The 24286-nt window shown below is 42.5% G+C and overlaps 3 protein-coding genes across 4 annotated transcripts in view; 2 read left to right on the forward strand and 1 right to left on the reverse strand.

Annotated features, from left to right (window-relative positions):
• Positions 1-7530, reverse strand: part of LOC106813981 (serine/arginine-rich splicing factor 7-like) — a 16960-nt gene extending 9430 nt beyond the window's left edge. Inside the window, exon 1 of the mRNA XM_014818236.1 lies at positions 7283-7530. Coding sequence (XP_014673722.1) covers positions 7283-7366 — 84 coding nt within the window. The 5' untranslated portion in view covers positions 7367-7530. The remainder of the gene's footprint in view (positions 1-7282) is intronic.
• Positions 7531-7741: 211 nt separating this feature from the next.
• LOC106813982 (serine/arginine-rich splicing factor 7-like) lies at positions 7742-17625 on the forward strand. Of its 2 annotated transcripts, XM_014818238.1 has the most exons (6): positions 7742-7899; positions 8123-8218; positions 11712-11884; positions 14521-14754; positions 15847-15978; positions 16199-17625. In XM_014818238.1, exons 2-6 carry the CDS (start codon positions 8180-8182, stop codon positions 16254-16256), a joined length of 636 nt encoding a protein of 211 aa, XP_014673724.1. In that variant the 5' UTR covers positions 7742-7899; positions 8123-8179; the 3' UTR covers positions 16257-17625. The 2 variants fall into 2 exon arrangements, with proteins under 2 accessions (XP_014673724.1, XP_014673725.1); XM_014818239.1 differs by lacking the exons at positions 7742-7899; positions 8123-8218; positions 11712-11884; positions 14521-14754 and adding an exon at positions 14988-15378.
• A 4708-nt stretch (positions 17626-22333) lies between these two features.
• The window catches only part of LOC106813980 (oxidoreductase NAD-binding domain-containing protein 1-like), a gene marked incomplete at its 3' end in the record, with an annotated part of 11111 nt that continues 9158 nt past the window's right edge, over positions 22334-24286 (forward strand). Inside the window, exons 1-2 of the mRNA XM_014818235.1 lie at positions 22334-22345; positions 23862-23870. Coding sequence (XP_014673721.1) covers positions 22334-22345; positions 23862-23870 — 21 coding nt within the window. The remainder of the gene's footprint in view (positions 22346-23861; positions 23871-24286) is intronic.

Raw genomic sequence — 24286 nt, forward strand, 5'->3', positions numbered from 1 at the left:
TGTTGTTGTTGTTGCTGCTGCTGCTACTGCTGTTGTTGTTGATTTTCTGCTGCTGCTGTTGCTGCTGCTGCTGCTGCTGCTGCTGCTGCTGTTGCTGCTGCTGGTGGTGGTGGTGTTGATGACGACGCTGTTTTTGTTTTGTTGTTGTTGTAGCTGCTGCTGCTGCTACTACTGCTGTTGTTGCTGTTGTTGTTGTTGCTGCTGCTGCTGGTGGTGGTGTTGATGACGACGCTGTTTTCGTTTTGTTGTTGGACAGAATGCTGTCAGAATAAACGGGCTGAGGGAGTATCGACACGAGATTTATTGCTGATATTCGCTGACTAGCGACTATCACAGGTCATTCGTAACGGGGTCAAGACGTTAATACGGCTCTTCCTTGTCAGAAATCAGTCTTGAGTTGTTTCTGCTGGTTAAAGGCAATCGCATATATGTAGGTAGTATATAGGTAGTAGGCAGGTAGGTAGGTAGGTAGTTAGGTAGGTAGGTAGGTAGGTAGGTAGGTAGGTAGGTAGTTAGGTAGGTAGGTAGGTAGAAACAACAACAACAGCAGTAGCAGCAGTTTTTAATTCTATTAACTTTACGAAGTTTCTGTCAACGCTCTAAGAGAAAAAGTTAATGTTAAGGTTAATGTTAAGACTAATTTGTTTCTGACAATGGGCCCCTGGTTGTTTTTACTTGGTTCCGTTAGCTGTAAGACGGCGATGCAACAGTATGTAAAGTGTAAATGTGTTATTTTCAACTTAATATTAAAGTTAAGGGAGGGTCTAGGATCTCTTAAGTTAAGAGAAAAGTTACGAGAAACGAATTACAATTATAGTGATTTGTAAAGGTATTGTTTTGTTTTATTAGCGGTAGATAATTGTTAATGCTACGATAACACTTACGACTAATGCTAATGTTGCGAGACTAGCGTTGACAGAAACACATCGCAGCTATTAGAAAACTTACGATAACAGGAACTTCATCACAAGGCTGCTGATTGGATAAGAATCAATCACAAAATTCAAATTCATACACATTTATTGTACATCACAGTAATTTATGCATATTATGATGGCTAATCACATATAAATAATATTTGATGAAAAACGACGTGGTCATGAATTAATTCTGCACAACAAGACAAATTCTCACACTGTAACGCGAGACGCGAGAGTCGTGGCAAGCGTGGAAAACCTTTAGAACAAGAGAACAAATGCCATACGCCATTTGTTTAGCATTAACTTTACGATGTTTCTGACAACGGGCCCCTGGTTTTGCTGGAGCGGGTCACATATGATATTTAATACTAAAAATAAAATCAACATCGATTTAGAGCAAATAAATTAGCATAAATACTATAAAAAATGTCTTTGCATTTAAGAGATGCTTAAGAAAGCTTATCATGAGTAATATTCATGTTAGATATCTTCACATTACCACTCATTGTTGTCTTTCTGTTTCGGTAAATGCACCGAGTATTGTTTTCTTGTTTTTCTTTTTTACTTTTTCTATTCAAAAGATATTTAATTGGTGTGACAGAAACGGGGAACCATAAATCCTGTTTGGATTTCATTCCCCATTTGCTATATATATGTAAAGTGTGCAAATGCTGTAATAATTAAGAACAATTGTACAATATATATATGGCAATAAACAAACATTATATCTATTTTTGGATTACCAAAAGTCCTTCGACACGGTTCCACACCGCCATCTCATAAGTAAGCTAAAAGGCGGAATCAGGGGAAACCTAATCGCATGGCTGGTTTCCTGGCAAGTTTCCTGACAGACAGAAAGATGCGGGTATCAGTGCACGGAGAATTTTCTGAGTGGAGCAGCGTTGACAGCGGGGTACCTCAAGGATCAGTCATTGGTCCAATCTTGTTTTTAATTTATGTTAACGATATACCAGACCTTGTAAATTGTAAGTTGAAAATGTTTGCAGACGATACAAAAATTTGGAATATAGTAAGAAACATCACAGACAATACTCTTCTGCAGACAGACATCGATAAATTAAGTGAATGGTCAGAAACATGGCTCCTGAAATTTCACGTTGAAAAATGCAAAAAGATGCACATAGGCAGTAAAAATAACAAATATATCTAGACAATGAAAGACGGGGACCAAAGAAGAACTTTGAAGGAGGAAGAGGAGGAAAAAGACACTGGGGTTTGGATATCTAACGACATGAAACCTACGATGCAGTGCATAAAGGCAGCCTGTACAGCTACCAACGTATTACGGTCAAATCGGGAAGTCCTTCAAGTTCCTGGACAAAAAAGCTTTCTGGATTCTATACAAAACATTTATACGTCCACACCTAGAGTACTGCATCCAGTCCTGGTCTCCCTACTTCAGTAAAGACATTGAGCACATGGAAAAAGTCCAACGAAGGTGGCAGTAGTATATGGGTTAAAAAAACGTCAAGTACGAGGACCGGCTGAAGTTTTTAGGATTACAATTTTTACATACCAGAAGACTAAGAGGCGACCTAATAGAATCATACAAAATCATGACAGGGAAATATAAACTGAATCCAAACACTTTCTTTTGTCCAGCCTCAAAAACATCACTAAGAGGAAATAACATGAAACTATATAAACAATGGTCCAGACTACAGGTGCGACAAAACTGTTTCAGCCAGAGAGTGGTATCTTGTATCTTGTATCTTGGCTCCCTCTCTTGTATTTCACAAGGCACTCGACTACATCGAAGTGCGGGGATTATCTAGAGAAAAAGAAGATTATTGCCGCCTCTAATTCTCTAAATATTAGTGTTTCGAATCACCAGAATTTTCCGCACATAAACTAACTCTGGTTTCAATAACACGTGGTTGGCCCCTCTCCAGCCGTCTATTTGTTCTCCATCCTTATATCTATTATAGCTATCACATTTATATAAATGTTCCATGTCCTCTTTCATATTCTTATTACATCGATTACACCTGTCGTCACTGTAGTTACTTTTAAAGTAACCTTTGAGCTCAATCATGCAAGTTTTACATTTAAATGCAAAACACGAGTCGGCAAATGATTATTCTTTCATATATTCCTTCAATCCATGTTTCAATGTTTATCATCTTCATTTTTGTTTTTCCTTTGGTTTTCATTTTATCTCTTGTTATTACACTTTTTAAAATAGCTTGTTTTACTTGTTTTTTCCAGGCTTTCTTTGTTTTTATTCCTATGGTTGAGAGTGATATTCCTAAATCGTAGTTGTCTAAAATTTCCGAGGTTTCGTTTGCCCAATTTTTTTCTTCCTCTTTAGTCTGTTGTATGTACTCTTTTCATTAATCTATTATTTTCCAAATTAACTATAAATTGTAGAAGCATGAGTTTTTTTTGTAATTTATCTTGTCTAATATCGGTAGAATACCTAGCTCTATTCAAAGAGCTTCTAGCGGTGTTTTACTGTGTGCTTTTAGAATTTTGCGTAAGCACTCATTTTGGAAGTCTTCTAACATTTTTCCTTCTTCCTTGGTCAGGTTGGTCCAAGTTTCACTGTTATTTAAGAAGGCGGGTAGCACCGTGCACTCGTATAGTTTTACTCTCGCTTCTATCGTATATTTTCCATAGTTTTGCTCATCAGTCAATGATATAATTTCTCTCATTATGTATCGGCATTTTTCCGTTCGGGCTTTAATCATATCTGTATAACCTCCTTTCTCGTTTAGTAAATCTCCTAAGTATGTGTATTTAGAGCATTTTTTACTTACTTGGTTACCTAGTAGTACGTCTTTCTCCATCTTATCTTTGTTTCCAAATTTAACTACCATTATATTGGTTTTATTCATATTAAATTCTAACCTTTTTGATTCGGCTAAACTTGAACACGCTTGTGCTATTTTAGCTATCGTTTTGTGGTCCCCAATTCCCAGAATGTCGTCCATATATAAAAGTGGACCAATTTCTATATTATTGCCATACATATATATACTGATTTAGTTAAATTATTTATATGATCTAAAGTCATACAACATAATATGGGTCCTATAATAGTTCCCTGGCAAACTATCTCTTTTGTTTCGAATCTCTCTGTTTCACCTACCGGTGTTTTAGCGGTGATTAATGCCCTTTCATTCATTTTAAAGATTAAGTCCCAGCAGGGGCCCCTCAGCCCTCTGTACCAAAGCTCCACCATCCAAGCTCCAAGCTTTAAGCCAAAGGCTATCGAAACATTTTTTGATGTCTCCAAACAGTAGACCAATGTTTTTCTTTTGTTCCCTATGTTTGTCAATTATCCCTCTCAGTACAAATAAATTGTCTGTTGTGCTGTAACCATTTTTACCCCTACATTGGTTTTTGCAAGCATCTAAGGTTTTATGTTTATGTTTCCATATATCCATTTTCAACTATCTTGCTTATGATGTTTGTGAGTAAAATACCTCTCGTGTTATTTAGGTCTCTTATTGAACCTTTTCCTTTATACACAGACTTTATTGACATTGAATTCCGCTGTATTGGTGTCATTGCTCCTTGGAGTAGTGAATTCACAATTACTTTCAATGATGTTATTATTTCTCTGCCTCCACTAATCAGACATTCGTTTACCATCCCTTGGTTATCTCTAGCTTTGTTGCATTTTAGCGTATCAATTACTTGCTGAATTTCGTTATTGTCGGTATTCTCTTCTATTATTCTTTTATTTAGGGTTCTTATTCTTTGGAAAGATTTCTCTAATGATTCATTAATTCCAAGTTCCATCTAATTTTTGGGGGGTTTGGTTCTTAAGAGTTCTTTATAATACTTGGCGTAAGCTTGCTTTATTTCGTCCGCCTTTTCTAGGTTAGTGTTAGGATCATCTCTCTTGGCTAAACAGGATGCCTTCATTTCCTTGCTTGGTAGCATTCTTTTACGTATTTTCCAGAAACCGCCCGAATTTATCCTTCCGTTTCTTTAGTTATCCTAATTGCATGTAGAGTTTCTCTTTTCGTTCCACTTGTTGTTGTACTCCTATTCTATTGTTTATTATTCTTATTCTTTCACTTATCAAATTTGTCTGGTGGTTATCGTTTTGTTTGGCTTTACTCGAGATTTTCTTTAGGTGTCTTTTAATTTCAAATAGATTTTTAATTTCCTTACTTAACCAGGGGCGACGTCTTTCTCTCGGCTTGGTGAAGCAGTAAGTGGTGTAGCCACAAGTTCCCTTCTCGCTTAACACTACGTTGGCGAGAGGGTCACAAGCCGGCGCAACAGAATCGCGTTTGGCATGACGTGCACTGCTATTAAACGTAAAATTATCTAACTTTTTATGATTCTAACCGCTTCGCTGTACTTCCACGCCTCGATTTATTATATGTGCGCTATCACTGAGTATGTATTTACGTGTCAGCGAGCAATTATTAGAATTGATAAGATAAAAACTCAGAACAAAGCCGCCATTTTCCCATAGATATCCCATCATACGTAGCAAAAAATCTGAAGTTCATTCAGTAAATAATAGTCTTCACGCATGCGCAGTAGTACAAACAGAGACATAAGAACATTCAGTATGGCGTTATGACGTTTAAAAGTAAAGCTTTTCGAAATTATCTTATTTTAAAGTGTATTTCGATGTAAATAGTAATTAAGAAGTGTAGCGATAGTTGCAACATGTAATAGGTGAGGGTCAAATGTGGTAATACGATTGTTTTATTTACGAAATTTTACGAAATTCGGAGTTTGTTTTCAAGCAAGCCATCTTGGAAATATGACGACCTGTGATTGGTCGAGTAGATGTATCGCGATCTGCACAGAATGATTCACGGCGTTTATCGCATTATAGGTGGGAGCGGAGTGACGTCACTTCCCCTTAGCAATGCGTCCAGTGAGCCGCGCCGATGAAAACAAAGCGCGAATCAGCTGGGAGCCTCCGTGGCCCAGTGGTAGGCATCGTGCACTGTCCACTGAAAGCTGCGAGTTCAAACCCCGGTCGGGGTAGTGAATTTTCTCAAGGTGTAAAAACCTGGCTCTCAACATTGGAGACTGTGAATCTCCCAGGGCTCAGATAACCACGTAATATGGTGGTCCCGTCTCCAGAAATACTAGCCAATGGGGACGTAAAAGAACCACTGAGGGCGCAAAGGAACTCTGGCTGTGACCAGCCTCAGTGCCATTTGGCTAAAGGCTGACTACCTGAACTGACTACTGAATAAAAAGAAGAATAAGAAGAAGGAATAAGAATTAGAAAAAGAAATAAGAATAAGAAATAAGAAGAAAGAATAAGAATAAGAAATAAAGAAGGACTAAAAAGAAGGAATAAGAATAAGAAATAAGAAGAATGAATAAAAATAAGAAGGAATAAGAATAAGAAGAAATAAGAATAAGTATAAATTCCCTGCACATTCCAAAGAGAGAATAAACGCCTTGTGAAATACAAGAGAGGGACCCCAAGATACAAGATAGGCCCTACAAGCAACCAGGCATTTCGGTTCGACGGTGTCAGGCTCCTACGCCGTGTAACAGTCGTAAAGCCTGGTCGGTTTATCAGTGGTGCAACCTTGGAATAAACTGACAAAAAGTGCAGTCGCAGCTACCACGACTAATGAATTTAAGGCCAGAATCGACCGATCCAGGAAATCGCAAGATATGGGTGCACATTAGGCTAGGCCTATTACAACCCATTATCCTTAAAACTAGCTCTAGTACTATAGCCCGCGTACATTGACTGCCGCAAGGCTATAGAACATTTTCAGCTAGATTTCGCTGCTGCAACAGTTCCCAAAGTTCCCACAAAAAATTGCTTTACAAAACGCAAAATGATCGAGCTTTTTAACACTTATCTATCTACGTGGACATCTCACCTATCTTTTTGAACACTTTCCACAACTTTACACCATGTATTTATGCCTTTAATAGCTTTATTCCTCACAAGTCAGCACTACTGGCTGTACAGTTTGAAATATTGTGCCGTTCGAACGCGTGACGTCACCGGATATGTAGGCAAAACACATGGCAGCTATGGTGCATGTATATACAATACCGGTGACGTCACCCGTTCGCACGCCACAATATTTCAAACTGTACAGCCAGTAGTGCTGACTTGTGAGGAATAAAGCTATTAAAGGCATAAATACATGGTGTAAAGTTGTGGAAAGTGTTCAAAAAGATAGGTGAGATGTCCACGTAGATAGATAAGTGTTAAAAAGCTCGATCATTTTGCGTTTTGTAAAGCAATTTTTTGTGGGAACTTTGGGAACTGTTGCAGCAGCGAAATCTAGCTGAAAATGTTCTATAGCCCTCCGGCAGTAAATGTACGCGGGCTATAGTGCTAGAGCTACCTTAAAACTAACTAACTATCTAACAAAGCGCCCACCAACCTTGCAATCTGTCGGTCCCCCGTGACCCCGGCCTCCTCTGTCACCTCTGTCACCTCTGTCACCTCTGTCACCTCTGTAAGACATTGAGGCTGTGCCCTGTAACAAACTTGAAGCACAAAGTCTAAGAGTAAGAACAATTTACAATAATAATGTTGAGATAATCAAAACTGATGCGACTCAGTAAAAATTTGACAACCGATCGACGTAAAGCTTGTTCGTGCAATAAAATGGCTGTCGAAACAAATAGACGATTTTAGCGCCATCTACACTCATAACTGTTAGGACAAAGCATTATTGAAAGGATAGGGGTGTCAGAATGTAGAGTTATACACAAACAATGCAAAATCATTCTAACCTATAGTCAAGTACTTTAAAAATGAGAAATTTTCATTATAATACAGAACTTTTTATAGATCACTGTTTAAATGTATTCGTGTACAAGTATTTTCATCTCACCCACGTCTTGCTGACCCCTTTTTTCCCGTGGCCATCTTGAATGCAGAGTCAGACACGCTCCCGGTGACGTTGAGAAGAAAGCTTTCTGGCTTGTGTGTTCCTAGTGACAGTAGTGTTAGTTTATGGTTTACGTTAAAAGTAAAAAAGAAACGCAGTATTTTGTAAGTTTTTTTTATCAAACATGCAAGAGTTTTAACGTATGTGACAGTTGAGTAGCTTTATAACTGTAGCCCTTCGCTCGGCCACATGGCACATGCCTGTTGCGGAGTAACTGCCAGTCCCTCGGGCTCATGACATATCACATATTATGATATAATAACAATATTAATAATATTTATTTATTTATAAATATTTTCTCGTGTTACATTGTATTTCTTTTTGCAGATGACATTGTAATAATATACTGGTACTAGCCATAAAAGACCTCATCCCAACTCAAGAATGTCTAACCGAGGCGGCGGTGGACCGTTAGATTGCAAGGTAGGCCTAGGTGCCAATGGCAATGGCAATGCCAATGGTGTTGACTGTTGTTGATTTTGTTGTACTACTACTTGTAGTTGTAGCGATTGAAATTTGTAAGAATGGAGATGCTATAAAATGTTAACAACTCAAGCCGGCTAGAGATACGTACATTAAGCATCATACATACCGTATTGCAGACAGGGTCAGCCACGATACCATGGAGCTTAGCAAATTCATCACAGATAATCTACAGCACAGGTCGAGGTCCCAAACGTCAAACAAATAATTAGGGTCGGGGCAAAAAAACGAGGATGGGGCTTTTCGGCCCATGAAAGCGACCTTCGAGGAGAAGGGGGATCCCTCCACACTAATGCAGGCACTAAGTCTAAAAAAACTAGACATTTCAACAAAAAAGAAGTTGACGATTCACTTGGACCCAGACCTCACCCCAATGCAATGCGAAGAGGGAAAAATTCGCAGAGCTATGAGAGCTCAACGACAGGCAGAATTGGAAAAAACCGGCATCAAAAATTTCAAGTGGATCATACTCGGAGATACCTTGAGAAAAGTGTGAATCCCCCAGGAAAATCAATAAGACCACACACTTACGAAAAAATCAAGCAAATTGACAAACTAGGCATAATAAAAAAATAATGGATTGGAACATTTATAGAACTACACATGGCTTAAAGTATTTCTACAGCAACATTGATATGCTCTCCAACAAAAAATCTGAAATTCTTGCCATGGTTGATGTAACTTCTCCTGATATTATAATTTATAGGCCGAAATAAAAATTAAAAATACAGATGACAACTCGTTAGCGCTTACTGAGCTAGTAATCCCAGGATACGAATGCTGGCCTGATATCATTGGTAACCCGGGCAGAGGTGTAGTCATGTGGACGAAATGCAGTCTGGACGTTACACAGATCGATGGTTCAATCAAGGTGCATGACAGTATCCTATGCGAAATCCGTCTCCGCAAGAAGGACAAGCTCTTGGTAGGCTGCATATATGCTGACTAGCTATAAAATGAGAGGGGAAGCCAACACAGTGTCGGTTCTGGAATTCATTGAGCAACAGCAAGATCTTGGTATTATCACAGACAAACGCCTCTCCTTCGAAGACCATATAAACACACGAAAGTGTGCGCAGCGAAGTGCATAGTTGGCATAATCATGCGCACCTTCCATTACATGTCAAAAGATATTTTTAGATTACTGTTCAAATCCATGGTAAGACCCATAATTGAATACGGTAACACGGTATGGGCCCCATTATCAGACGAGATCGGCCTCACTAAGAAAATCGAGAGCGTACAACGAAATGCCACCAAACGAGTACCCGGGTTAACTAATCTGCTGTATGATGAAAGGCTACGCCTGTTAAAATTACCATCACTTTTATACAGAAGAAGACGGGGTGACATGATCGAGGTTTGGAAGCGATTTTGGATTACATGGAAAATACGACGACCAATACGCGTGGCTAAAACTAGATAGCAACACACTGTCTTAGATACAATAGCCTTAAACTGTATTTAAACGGCAAGTAGATCATACACTCAAAAAGAAATCATTTCGCTTTAGAACCGTCAGCGATTGGAATTCCCTGCCCGAAGAAATTGTCATATCAAAAACGATAAATGAATTCAAAAACAAAATTGACAGGCACTGGTCCCACCTGCAATATGACTACCTTAATCACATAGTAATGATGTAATGATCTGATCACATGATGTAATGTATACAATGGGAATTTACCTTCCAACGTATACTCATAATACCTACAATACCACGACCACTCGCAATGATGTTTAGAATGACTTAACATCGCGAGGGACTATGAGTAAAATTGAGGCTGGATGTATTAATTAGACCGGATACAGGCCCTTGGGCCTATTCTTGTAAACCGCTATTCTATTCTACAGCAAGACCGGCGACATGTCTGTATTTGTCATAAGTTTGTATTTCAGCGCCAGAATGTTTTGTTTTTGACGTTTTTATTTGTTCTTCTAACTCTCTAAGTCTAAGCAGTATAGTCTGAGACCAGCAATTGTTATAATTATATCAGGAGTGAATAATAATATTAAAGCAGTATGACTCACTCGAAACACAAGAAATTCAACATTTCCATTCCCAAATTTACCTATGATTTATTCCAAAATCCAAAAAAAATGACATCAGAACTAGCACTAACATCCAATTTGCCCGTCACACTTTACTTTGTATCGGTATCTCTTCTAATTGTGTAGTTATAGCTTCGAACGTCAGACATGATTTTAGTCATTGACACGGTAAAGTGGCTAATGTTCCCACGTAATAGCGCGAACAAGAGACAGCTCGCGGGGATAACGCTATTGGCAGGGTTCGGCAGGGATTTGCAACTCACAAATTCTCGCGAGATCACATTGTAAAAACTGCCAAAATGTCACCAAAACGAAAGCTTCTCATTATGGATAATTTCATATAACTGTATGGCATATATGACATCTGTTTATCTGCACTCCCAGCGGTCAGAGCCCGCTACTAATTTGCGAGTCGCAAATCCCTGCCGAGCTCTGCCAATGGGTGTTGCAGAGCAAGCTGCCTCCTGTTGACGCTATTGCAGGTGAATGTTGGCCACTTTACGGTGTCACTGATTAAAACCATGTCTGACGTTCGGAGCAATAACGATACAGAGTAAAGTGTGTGGGAAATTTGGATGTACAGCACTAGTTCTATGGTCAGGTTAGTTGGGTTTTGCGTAATAAATTGTAGTAAATTTTGGGCACAGAAATGTTGAATTTCTTGTGTTTCGAACGAGTCATACTCTATTATTATTCACTTCTGATTATATATTATCAAGAGTGTATGAAGAAGGAGAGCGTACAACGGTGAAATGCTGAAACCATGTTGCAGTATTAGTCGAATTAATAAACATTCCCCGTTTTATTTTGACGATTCTTTGCAGTATTAATAATTATTGATCAGCTGTCCTACCTTGTTAATATAAAACAAACCGCATGTCCCTACGATGCCTCTACGCTGAAATAATGAGCGGTGAAAATCTGGTATTTTCGCCGAAAACCGACTCAAGATCAGTTTTACTGCGCCTGTCTCTCGTTTTGTGGACTGTATGTTGCTTCCGGTCGCCGCTGTGTAGCGCTGACTCGATACGTTATTACTACAGTGTTACTACATCCAGCGTAAGGGGCGGGTCATCGCCACAAAGAATCGTCAAAATAAAATGGGCAAAGTTTATTAATTCGATTAATACTGCAGCATGGTTTCAGCATTTCACCGTTGTACGCTCTCCTTCTTAATACGTTTGGAAAAATTAAAGACGGTTTACGTAGGTAAGGTAACGTGTATGACTACTGCATTATACATAGTCAATTCCCCCTCCCTCACTGTACTCGCTCATGAATCGCTATGATATATGTAACTAAATTGTATTAAAAAGGAAACCATTAATAAGTTGTTAATACTGATATACTGATATTTGGGTATTTCATTGTATGCGTCCAGGTTTATGTGGGCGATCTAGGGAGTGGTGCTACGAAGCACGACTTGGAGCAGGCGTTTGGCTATTACGGGCCGCTGCGTAATGTCTGGGTGGCTCGCAATCCTCCAGGATTCGCCTTTGTGGAATTTGAGGACAATCGAGATGCTGAGGATGCCGTCAGGGGCCTGGATGGACGGTAACGACTACTTTTATTCTGCTAAAAAATATTAAGATAATAGTCTTCGAGTTGCAAAACGACGATCAGGGTTAGACACTAACCATTTTAGTTCACTAGTCCACAGGACTAGTAAAAGAAAAAATGTACTAGTCCTTCCAAGATTCTACTAGTCCTGCCGAAGGACTCTTACTAGGCGCAAAGCGACGAGCATTGTGATTTGTGGGGAGGTAGGTGGGGTAGGAGGGTGGAGCCCCCCTTCTGCTAGGGGGTACAGGGGGTCTCTCCCAGGGTACAAGGGGTGTCCCCCAGAAAGTTTTGTAAAAGACATTCAATTGTATAAAATACATGTAACTTTGATATGGATCATAAGATTAAAATTTAAATTAAATAAAATTTAAATTCGAAAATAAAATTTCGGCCTACTTTGATGAGAAATCTGTGGATCCGTCACTTATCACAGAAAGGAATTTGGCCTCATTTATAGCTACAAACTGTTCCCGGCGCCTTGTATCGGCTATCGCCGTAATGAACCTCTGGCAGGCCTTGTCGGTGAGGTAAGTGCTGCCGACATCTAACCCCTTGGCCTTGTCAAGCTGGCACAGCTTGACGTAATCGGTCTAGGCCCTGCCGTTTTTTCCAATAGCATGTGCATTTTTAATGGGGTCGCGAATTTTATAATCGGCGTGGTCATTATGATGTGCGCGGCGTTGGCCAGTTCGTATCATGACATAAACAATGGCGTCTAGTTAGAAGGGAAAAGGTAAATGAATGAAATCAGGCGTGTTGCAAGAGTAGTGAGTGCAAAGACATCTGGAGGAAAGCTGCTCTGGTCACGTACGTGCGTGGTTTCGTGGAACTTAGCACACCGCGTGCGTGGGTGCTGCTGCACGTACCGTGCGCGCGTGCGTGTTCACTATGCGGTGCGCGTGTGCACTAAACGTGCGTGCGTGATATGCACGGTCACGTGTGTGCACGTTAACGTTGCGTCGTTGACATAGGCACGTACAGTGCACGTGTGTGCAGTGGTGTGCAGTTACTGTGCGGGCTCGTGCGCTGAAGTGCCACGATGACACGTGCGTGGTGTGCGTGACGCTTGTAGTTGTGTGCAGTGCGGTGTCACGTTACAGTGGGCGGAGTACGTGTCACCGTCAGTGCGTGCGTATGCCACGTACCGTGCTGCGTTTATGCACGTACACGTGGTAGCGTATGCCGTTACTAGCGTGCGTGCGTATGCAGCGTACATGTGCGTGGCGCGCGTGTCGTGTGTTGTGTATCGTAGTGTGACCAATAACGTGCCTGCGGTGCGTCGTGGCATCGTTACAGGGAAGTGCGTACGTGGGAGCTTACACGTGCCAGTGTGCGTGCGGTGCGTGTGCACGTAAGTCGTGAGTGCGGGTGCGATGAGGAACTTTGCGCGTGCGTTGGTTGCACGCGTTTAACGCTGCGGCTGGTGGCGTACCTGTGCACGTCACGTTAGCGGCAGGTGCGTGGGTGGTGTTGCCGTACACCGTGCGGTGCGTGTGGACGCTCACACGTGTGTGCGTGGTGATGGCGTGTTGTGCACGTACAGTGTGGTGCGGTGCGATGTGCACGTACATCAGCTTGACGGGTGGGTGCTGCCAGTTTACTAACCTCTTTCGTATTCGCCCCACACACGTTCAATCTCAGTTTATCGCAAGGTCACTTGGCCGACCCAGATTCGTGCAGGCAATGGTCCTGTGCTTTGTTTTTGTAGAATCTTTTCTGTGGCCCCTCGGAAGCTATCAGTGCGCGATTAAACAGTTTCAAAGATAGGTTTTGATGAGTACCGGTGAAAGAAATACTACAGAGGCCCTTTACAGGCCGTGCAACAGGGTCTACTTTGGCCTGTGGTACAGTTACTCATAACGGCGTATGACGATTTCACGCTGGACTGGAACGCACGCATCATTGTTCGTTACTCTATGCATAGAACGTGGCATCCTTATTTTCTCTCCTGCAGGATTTACGTTTTGGAAGGGTGGAGGGGAGGCGTCAAATTTGCCACATAACAACTTGATGTTGAGAGTATATACTTATTGTGATAAATTCTGGTATCTATATTGGTTGGCACTCTATTTGTATCACTGCTTCAAGTACACACGCATGCGATGTGGTTGCGATGTAAATTACCTTGCTATGAGGAGCGTACTAACTGAGTTGTTGCGTAGTCATGTTCTCAATCGACGTTCTGTTCTATGTCAACAGCTGTCAAGCGATCGATCCATAGACTGGGTTCGTGGTCCCATTGTTTTTAACAATGTTTGTACTGCCGTAGTAGGGTCTAGCATGCTTAGAGGGGAAACTTGTTAATGGGGACGAGTTATATATAGCTCTTTGGATCTTGGGTGAGAGACGCTGCCGCCGGTACAATCGATGGGAAATTGGGACGGTGAGGGACTGGGAAATATAACTAGTCCCGCCGGACTAACTGCTATGGGAATCTACTAGTCCTTCTGATTTTTTACTAGTCTCGGACTAACGGACTAGCGTTAGTGTCGAACCCTGACGATATAATAAGCGATTTTAATACCATCTGTATCGATTCGTGGCCGATCTTCTAGAATTTTTGTTGCTCGACTTTATGATAATCGCAAGTGCAAAATCGCAGTGACGCTTGCTTGTTTTCATTGCAGCTCTCTCTGTGGGGCGCGCATCCGTGCTGAGATGTCGACCGGACGAAGCCGCAGTAGGTTCCGGGGGCCGCCACCGCGTGGCCGTGTCTTCAACCCGGATGATCGCTGCTATGAGTGTGGACAGAGGGGGCACTATGCTTACGACTGCTCGCGCCGTGCTGGCGGCGGCGGCGGTGGTGGCGGCGGAGGCGGAGGCGGAGGCGGAGGCAGACGCAGATCCAGGTCCCGATCAAGGTAGTTGCTGTTACGCAAACGAGATAGCATATATGTCTCGATTCACGGTGTCGGAATCGTAGTTTCTTTGTTGTGCCGGGGGCGGAATCGCTGACGAATTGCAAATTTTTTTTGCAGTTGTTAAATTCATCTCGAGATTTCTTTTTTGAAAATTTGCAGACGACTTTCGGGAACCGTTGACCATTGCGTGTGTGTATATTGTTGTTGGCTGATGTTACAGGCTCGTTCGTTGACACACTTGATACACATGAATGTACACACGAACGAAACATCGTTGTTGGTAACGACGGCCGAGAGCAGCACCGCACGCTCGCCGCGACGCACCCGCGTGTCAGTCTACTGCAACTGCAACTTCGCAGCTATATCTGTAACGGCGCACGCCTCCCGTCACCTAGAATCCTCGCTCTCCCCCGCGGATGTTCTACCGGCCTTCGTGGGGCGTCGTCGCTACTCCGTCGTCGCCGGCGGACGACACGCCTCGCGCGGCCTAGCCGACCCGTTGATCCGTCGCTCGTCCTCACCCGATCAGAAAACGCCCACACGTCCACGCTCGCCCTCCGCCCGGTGCGGCGGAGCGCGGAGGTCGGCCGAAACTCGGCAAATTCAGCGTTCAGCGCGGTCGACGTAAGTTCATCCGTCGGCATAAGTTCATCCGTCGGTCGTCGGGCAGCGCAGCGTCGGCGGCGGCGGCGTAGTCGAACTACTCACCCGTCGGCTGTCGATTGCGAGGTGATATACGTTCAGCCGTACTTGTGGCGTTTCGGGTACAGTATCGTCGCATTGCATTCACAGTTTCTAGGTTTGGCTGTTCTGTTTACGCGTTTCGCTGTACCGTCGCAACCATGATTGCTGAAGTTTTTTTCCTCTTTAGATTTTAGGTAACGCGGTGGTTGGCAGGCGACGGTTTTGAACTCAGAATGTTTGCGATAAGCGCATGCACACGGTCGTTGGCATGGCGACGACACTCATCTTGATTCTTAGGCGGCGGAGTCGGGGGAGCGATCGCTTGCGTGGCCGAGCGTGCACAAGGTTTTGGGCGAGTTCACTGTCATAAGCGAGCTGGTGACGACGCGCACCTGTGTTGTCTTGCAGGGACCGTAGGAGTCGTAGCAGGAGCAGGAGTCACAGCCGTAGTCGTGGCGACCGCCGATCCCGCAGTCGTAGTCGCAGCCACAGCCGCGGACACAGCAAGCGCTCACCCAGCCGCAGCCGCAGCCGCAGCAGGTAACCGTGGTGGCAAATGTAGTGGCGCGGGGAGGGAGAGGATCGATGCAACCAACCAAGAGTTGGGTGCAGAGTGCGATTTGGGTTCCGTCTCCGAAAGTGGAAACTGCGAATTAAATTGAAATTGCAAGTCGCGAGTGAAGCTTCGTCGTCGAGATTGGAGCCCGTGTCGCTGTGAGAGGGCACCACTGTAGCACTCGCCACTCGTTTGTCGTTTCAGGAGTGTTTCGCCGCGCAAGTCTCGTTCGCGGTCTGCACCCAGGAACGAAAAGGACTAACAGCAAGGACTAACTAGCAGGCGCGGCGGCCGCACTTCACGGGACCATAGTCGCGGCTAGGTCGTGTGACCGACCCGACCCGATCACACCTGCCCTCTGAATCCTGTTCGTCGTCGCAAACGATGCAGAGGTGCCTATCCCCTCATGGGTTTATTCTTGTACTTCTCTCTCTCTCTCTCTCTCGTGTGCGTGCTCTTTTTCTCTCTCTCTCTCTCTCTGCCATTCACACCAGAGAGAAGGCTGTGTCTGTTTAAGTCATGACCCTCGTCAATGTATCGTGACTCGCATTCCCCACTAATTGGCGGCCACTTGTTTCATCACTTGGACGCATCGGCGGAATACCGCGCGAGCTTATCGTTCATTGTCGCTGCTGTTTCGGGTTCTCGTCAGCAGTTCTTTTATCGCGTACTAGATTTTCGCGACATAGCAGTTGACGCTTGAGGAGTAACTGCTATTCTCAGTTAGTAGTTTGCGGCTATAATAAGTTTAACGTGTGTATTGATTCAATGTGATCGGAATCATTGTGAGAATTGGTGGGCACCGTGTTGATTCGACATAATGCACTGCAACCCAGAGATTGCCGATTTTGGGAAAAAACGTTTGTAGGAGTTAATAGACATGTAGTGTTAGCAGATGTCCACATTGCAAGCTTATATCTAGTGAAAGCTCGTGGCAGTCTTTGTAGTTACGTAGTGGCAGTCGAGTGTGCGTGAGTGTGGTTGAGTGTGTGTGAATAGTTTGTGGGACCAAGTGTACAGTGCAGAAATCGGGGCTTTTAGAATAGAAGATGGGTAAAGGATCAAGACGTCGGGAAGAAATCGATTCGCGGGCGTGTAATAACGTTGACGTGCGCGGTCAACGATGAATCCTCTAACATAAAGTTAGTTCAAATTTTTCCAGACAATTCTAGTTGCTGCCCGGGCGTATGCTTCCCTGACATCACAGGAAGTGATGACGTTTGTGCACACCGCGACTGCAACGACATTGGCTTTCCGTCTGTAATTCCTGTTTTGATGGTAGTGTGTGCGCAGGGTTGACATCTGAGACCATCACTTCCTTTTAGTTTAAAGTCGTCACGCGTAACATTTTAATCGGAAGGTTTCCACGCAGGTCGCACTAACTAGTAGAGGAAGATGAGTGATTTAATGTCGGGAAAAGAAGCAGGTATAGGACGAATGTCTCACTTTGTTTTTTCGATTTATGAATGGATCGCCATGTATAGTTTTTAACAGACCTTACAACCATCACGTGTAACCAATTTTCTATCCAATAAATGTATGTATTCAGTCGTATATCCTGAGTGCAACGAGTGTTAATTCTTTCACGTTCTATTGAATGTAATAAACAGTGAAATCGTCTACGAATATTATAGCTTGTGTTGTGACATATATGACCCGATTTACATCATATAAACTTGAATCGTATCACATTGATTTTACATATAATAGGTACAACAACACCCAGGACAAGAATGTTGCAATATTTGTTGCAGTCAATCTGCAATATTATAAGTCCTCTGATTTTGCAGTGGTCTTCCACACACAAGAATGTAGATGCTTAATTGGCCCTCAATATACCTTACTCATTAGCAGATAAACTAATTTTGCCGTCTCCCTCCTATGTACTAGTTATATGTTTTACAGGGGATCGAGACCCAGACCCGTATTGCAAGTTGCAAAACTTCTGGGTTTTTTATGATGATCTCGTTGAAGTGTTCTTTCTCATATCGATTATTTTTAAACGATCATGAGCATATAAATATTCCAGTCAAGATGCTCTTATCAATCGTATACTACATGTACTATGAAATATACTAATTGAGCTAGGACGTGTCTGTGTATATTTTTATGATCAAATAATAAGTTCCATTTCAACCCAAAATTGTATCCATTACCTGCCAAAATAAATGTTAATTTTCTTCGGCCGAGTTTATGCACTCAAAATGTACAGGGGCAGGCGGGCCCAGGACAGAAGTGCATAGTAAAATCCGATCTAAAATGTACATAGGAATGGCGCTCGCATCGTTGGCGGCATGTTGAAAGCCAAGATCTTCGGTCTATTTTATGCGCTCATGCAGGATGGACAGGGGCAGGCCCGCGACAAATGTGCATGGTCCGTTTTCGTTCAAATTATTATGCTTCCTCTGTAATTTTCATGGTCTTTCTGTTGTAGATATTTTTTCTGAAAACTCACAAATTCGATCCGCAGATTTCCTTAAAAATAACGTTTTTTTAAATTCCGTAAAGGTCGAAATTCTCCCCGTAAAAGTGAATTTTCCTAATTAAAAAAAAAAAAACCTAAATTGTACGCACTGTCACAGGCATAGTTTAGTTACGCGCTCCTCCTCCCCTCTTCCTCTTACTCTTGCTCCTCTTATTCCTGCTCTTACTACTCTTCTTCCTCCTCCTACTCCTGCTCCTCCTACTCTTCTTCCTTCTCGAACTATAGAGGAGAGCTCGCAATCTGCTTCTTTATGCTCACATATTGCTTCTTCGAGTGTCTTCCTCGCCATTCCTCTGCCTATATAACCTTCTTACTATAGTCTAGTGACTTTATCATAACTATAACCGTAGTGTGCAGAATGTCTATATGTGCTGCAGGCCCGTAGCCAGCTTTATATTGGGGGGGGGGGTTCGTTTTTAAATGTTTGGCAATTTGTGAGGGCGCGAAGCGACCGAGCAGGGGGAGGGTGTGTCCCCCCCTCCCACGCGATGGAGATTTTGCAATTATTACACTAAAATGGAGTGATTTTTTTTGTGCTCGTTTGGGGGTTCGTGCGAACCCCCCCCGAACCCCCCGAACCCCCCCCCCTACGGCTCGGGTCTGCTGCTATATGTGCTGCTATATCTGATAGCTTTGCGATCAGCCTCCGGCTACATGATACGACAAACATATATATTTCTACAATATCGTATCTGACGTTATTTTTTGATATATCATTATATATAGTATGCACACATCTCTACAGTATTGCAATGAGCGAATCTTTACACTGTTCTAATGTAAGGTCAACTATTTACAATATTGTAATTGCATGTGCAGGCCCGTAGCCAGCTTTATATTGGGGGGGGTTTCGTTTTCAATGTGGGAATTTTTTTGCTCGGGGGGGGGTGTTCTGTTCGAACCCAAACCGAACCCGCCCCTGGCACGCGGCCTGGCAATGTGGTGAACGCATCTTTAACAATTTTTATTGTCTATGAGGGGGAAACGGGGGGGGGGGTACATTCCCACTTTCCCAGCAAAAAAACACCCCATATCCCAGTTCCCAGTAAAATAAAATCCCAATTCCCAGTTCCCAGGAAATTATGTAGACATGTTTCAGGAAATTCAGTAGTTTAGGTTTTCAAACACTATAAATATAAATAAATACTAATATTTACATACTATTATTTATCTGGGCATAATTAATAAATAAATAAAAATAAAAATTTAAATAAATATTAGCGCAGAAATTGAAAATCCCGACGAATTGACACAATTTCCCCAGATCCCAGACAATTTTAGAGGGTCTTTCTGACGACTTCTGTTCCCGAATCACGGAAAATTTATCTGACATTTCCTATTTCCCAGGTAATTAAAATGGCCAATCCCGCGTCCCGAAAATACCCGTTCCCCCCCTCTTGTATGAATACTTATTTGACTCATTATTTGCTATTCAGGATTTTTCATGGACAGATAGCCCAGAATTTAAATGGTTTTATATTAATCCAATACTGTTTTTTTCTTAAAGCATGGTACCTATAATGTGGAAAAATAATAAGCATAAGATAACTTTTCAAAAATTTATTACAAAATCAACGGTATGAAATGGCATACTCAAACTCACGTAACGGGACAGACAATTTCTGGTGGTGTCTTTGAAGTTGTACATTAGAATCAAAGACTTGTTATATCCTCTTAAATGTTACACAAAAACTTCATAGACTTCTCAAATACCAGAAATACTAATAATTTTATATGTTGAGTTAATAAAATGGTTCATTATTAATTTATTAGTACCTTAGTGGTAGACCTTAGTTTCTATGAAGAAAGTGTGACATGTCCATCATTAAGTTTCCTTTATACAATATAAAATTAGATATATTGCAGTTTTCTTACAGTTGCTGTTCTTTAAGCTTATTTTCAAAACAAATTACTTACTTTCAAACTCATTTAAACGAAGAAATACATTTTTAAAGGTACCTTTCAGTATAGTTCTTGTCACGTAACAGGACAGACAATTTCTGCCGGTGTCTTTAAAGTTGTGTATTAGAATCGAAGACTTGCTACATCCTCTTAAATGTTGCACAAAAACTTCATAGACTTCTCAAATACCAGAAATACCATATTGTATGTTTCACATATATTCTGAGTTAATAAAATGGTGTCTGTCCATGCAGGGCCGGCGGAAGCAAATACACATTGGTCAGGCCATTTAGCATCAATAACAGATGTCGACGAATATGGGGCCGAATATGGGGCGCCAAGTGTCGCATGACTGATTTCGTTACGAAATCATTGATTTCGTAACGAAATCAAGTCTACAAAGTGATTTCGTTTACGAAATCAAGACCTGCGAGCCATTCGTAGCGAAAACCAGCTACGGGCGCGCATTTCCGTTACTAAATCATCACACTTGAGGCGCCGGCGCGCAAAATGTCCACGACTATTCAGTTACAGATCGAATCATACGATTTCGTAAACCGAAATCAAGTCTACAAATCAGTTCGATTACAAATCACACTACACTGAGAGTATTTTCGCTGACGAAATCAGCTACTGCGAGTCATTTAGTGACAAATACAGCTACGGAGTATTTCGTACGAAATCCATGCGAACACTTGGCGCGCCGGCTGCAAGTAGATACATTGACTTGATTTCGTTACCGAAATCAGCACTGCCGAGTATTTCGTAACCGAAATATGCTCACTTTCGCGCCGGCGCCGCCAATGTTGAGATCGTGCCATGACTGATTTTCGATTTACGAAAATCATGCGATTCCATTACAAATCATGCTACACTTGGCGTGTGGGGCCAAGTGATCGCATGATTATTTCGTACGAAATCATGATTCGCGAAACGCACAATCAAGTTCTACAAAGTGATTTCGTTACAAATCAAAGTCCTACAAGAGTACATTCGCTTACGAAACCAACTACTGCGTGATTTCGTGACATATCAGATACTGCAATCGAGTGATCGTACGAAATCATGCCTCACTGCGTGGGCGCGCAAGGTGGATCGGGGTGCGGCATGGACTGATTTCGTTACGAAGATCTGAAGGTTTACTAAGTAATTCCGTTACGAAGAGTTCAAAGTCATACAAAATATTAATCAGTGTAAATATTTTAGCGTTATATTATTATTTAATTGCGAAAAAATAGTAATGGATAAAATATTCATAGATGGCTGGTTGCATGGATGTGGGCTAGACTTTGGTACCCGCGTCCCACTCTCGGCCGTAGTGACTCGATGGCTTGTTACCTGGAGGGTACGTTCTCAATTCTCAGGTAGCGGCGATCGCCGCACAGACTAGGCCAGAAATTTCGTCAAGTGATTACTACTAACAGACATTGAGAGCGAGGCGACTTAGAGTGGGAAAAAATTTCTGTGACAAATAATTAAAAAAAAAGATTTGTTTTTGCTTTGGGAGCGGGGGGGTTTCGTGTCGTATCATATATTCCCCAGGCACCAACCCGCACCTCCTGTCATGGCAAATTCAGGGCCTTGTTGCATATTTGTACGTTTTTGTGTATACTATAACCGAATTCATTGCGACGCTAATTTCTTGCGCGGATGGTGTTTTGTCATCGACCAGTGTGACTCATTCGTAGTGAAGTCTTCAGGCATAGAACGTGGCTGATACGCATATTTTCGCCAAAGCGATGCTCATTGGCTGACAGGTCAAGTAGCATGGTTACGGCTAATGAGCAGGCGTGGAGATTAGACGAGTGTGGCTCTGTGCGACGAGAGTAAAAGAAAAGCTGGGCTCCATATGGTCGAAGTAATATCGAACAAAGAAGAGTTTGAAAGAGCAAGAACTGTTTCATGGCTTGCACAAACCAGCCACTGAGGGACAGAAAGTGTGTGTGAATAACATGAAGACGAATGTGGGTCTAGACTTTTCCGAGAAGGAGTAGGGAGAAGCTGGGAGAAGAGGAGGGCGGAAGCTCCAAAACTGTAGCTGCGTCCGGTCGCATATGAAACGAATATATAGAGATAAAGAGGATAGGTATGCATATTAGGAAGAATGTCGAGAGAAGTACTGATTATAGTATGATGTAGATAATGATATGAGAGGATGAGAATGAGCGGTAAGAGAAGAGAGTGTATTGTGGTCATAGCGGAGGAGGGGTAATTGACGCGCCAAGTAACAAAAATCTGATCACGAGCAGCAACGTCGAAGGTGTAGTTACAACGCATTAGGAGCGCACTGGTAGTGAATACCGCTGTTTGATTGAAGGAACGAACCACGTGAGGGGAGAAGCGTTTATAAAGAAGAGAACGCCACTGTTCAAGCTTCAGGGTGCAAGGCAGAAGGGAAAGTAGCAGACATAAAGGGAACACTGGATCACGAGCGGCCTAGAGAGATTCCCACTAGCAGAAGAAAGAAGAACTAGTCACAGTATAAGTANGGGACACGTACATGGGCGTACCGTCACCTGCCGTATTTTCGTACCTTATCTGCCGTTCTCCCACTATCTTTCTCTCTTTCTCGCACTCCCCGCAGTCTGTCTCTCTCTCTCTCTCGCTCTCGCTCGCTCTGCCGCCACGGGTTATGTGCATATATATATTTGTGTGTGAGTCTTGCGGCGTGTTGTAGGATTAGCTACGTGTAAAAACTCCCACGGCGACGCCAGCACGTGCTCGCACGACGTGCCGTCGCCACGGGCAGCGCGGGGTCAAGAGGACATATCAAATTCCATATTGCATATCGCTTGCGATCTTACTATCCGAACTCGAAGGAATTCTCAGTGTAAACATCCATCAATCAGTCAGGCCTGCGGAGAACTAAGATGGCTGGTGGCCCACGTCACGACTCCAGCTAGACTCGTACGGGCCTTAACTCGGCCAAGTATCTTTCGCTAGACTAAAGTTATAGTTAGTGGAGCGTGTCAAACTCTCCACCGCGGGGCAGTCTAAGGAAAATTCTCGGGAAAATCCCTCGAAGAGAGCCTCGTCGCGCCATCTATGGGACGCGATATGTACGAGAATAAGTTCAGGGCGTTAAATTAAATAAATTAGAAATCGCTTTTATAGACGAAAACGTAACGCGCGAACCAAAAAAATTAGCAATTACGACCATTGGATTTATTCTCGCCCTACGTGCAGAGTCGAAAGGCTTCTGCAATCGCCAGAACTGCTCAATTGACCGATTCTCGGGCTTTCTGTATTACCCAGAGGGCTTTGAGTAGTTAGTTCTACATAGAGGGCAGCGAGTTGGATGAAAAGGCGCCACCAGGTGGCGCTGTTCGCACTTCGCGTATATCCGGGCTGCAGATCGTCAAGACGGTACATCGCCGTTACTCACTTTACTGCTGCTGAAGGCAGTAATCTGTGTGACTGAGTGTGAGATGCCAATTCCCGTTGATGCAGGGTTTCATCAAATTTGTGGTTCAAGGATAGAGAACATGGGTCCCAATAAAACCAATGTCATTTACATCAATATAAATATAATATTATATCAATATAATAGGTTAGGTTTATGGTTAGGGTTATTGTTACTGTTAGGGTTAGGCACATTGATTTTATTGGTACCCATGTACTCTATCATTGGGCCAAATTTGTTATGCCCGCTTTACTGACAAGCAAAGGATGGAGAGGGTGGCAAACAATATGAAAAAAAGAGAGCAACTTGGGGTAAGTAACAAGTTCAGTTATATTTTAAAATATTAATATAATTTTGGCCTAAAAATGTAAAATAGTAAACCTAATCATGTCTGAGTCTGACTAACTAAAGTAAAGATTTAAGTTAACTTAGTCTTTTGTTAGACCCTATCCCAATACTCGTAGATCGAAGTCTAAATTTTTAAGTTACTCAGTAGGCCTAT

The sequence above is a fragment of the Priapulus caudatus genome, unplaced genomic scaffold, assembly GCF_000485595.1.
Source record: "Priapulus caudatus unplaced genomic scaffold, Priapulus_caudatus-5.0.1 Scaffold851, whole genome shotgun sequence".
NCBI lineage: Eukaryota > Metazoa > Priapulida > Priapulimorpha > Priapulimorphida > Priapulidae > Priapulus > Priapulus caudatus.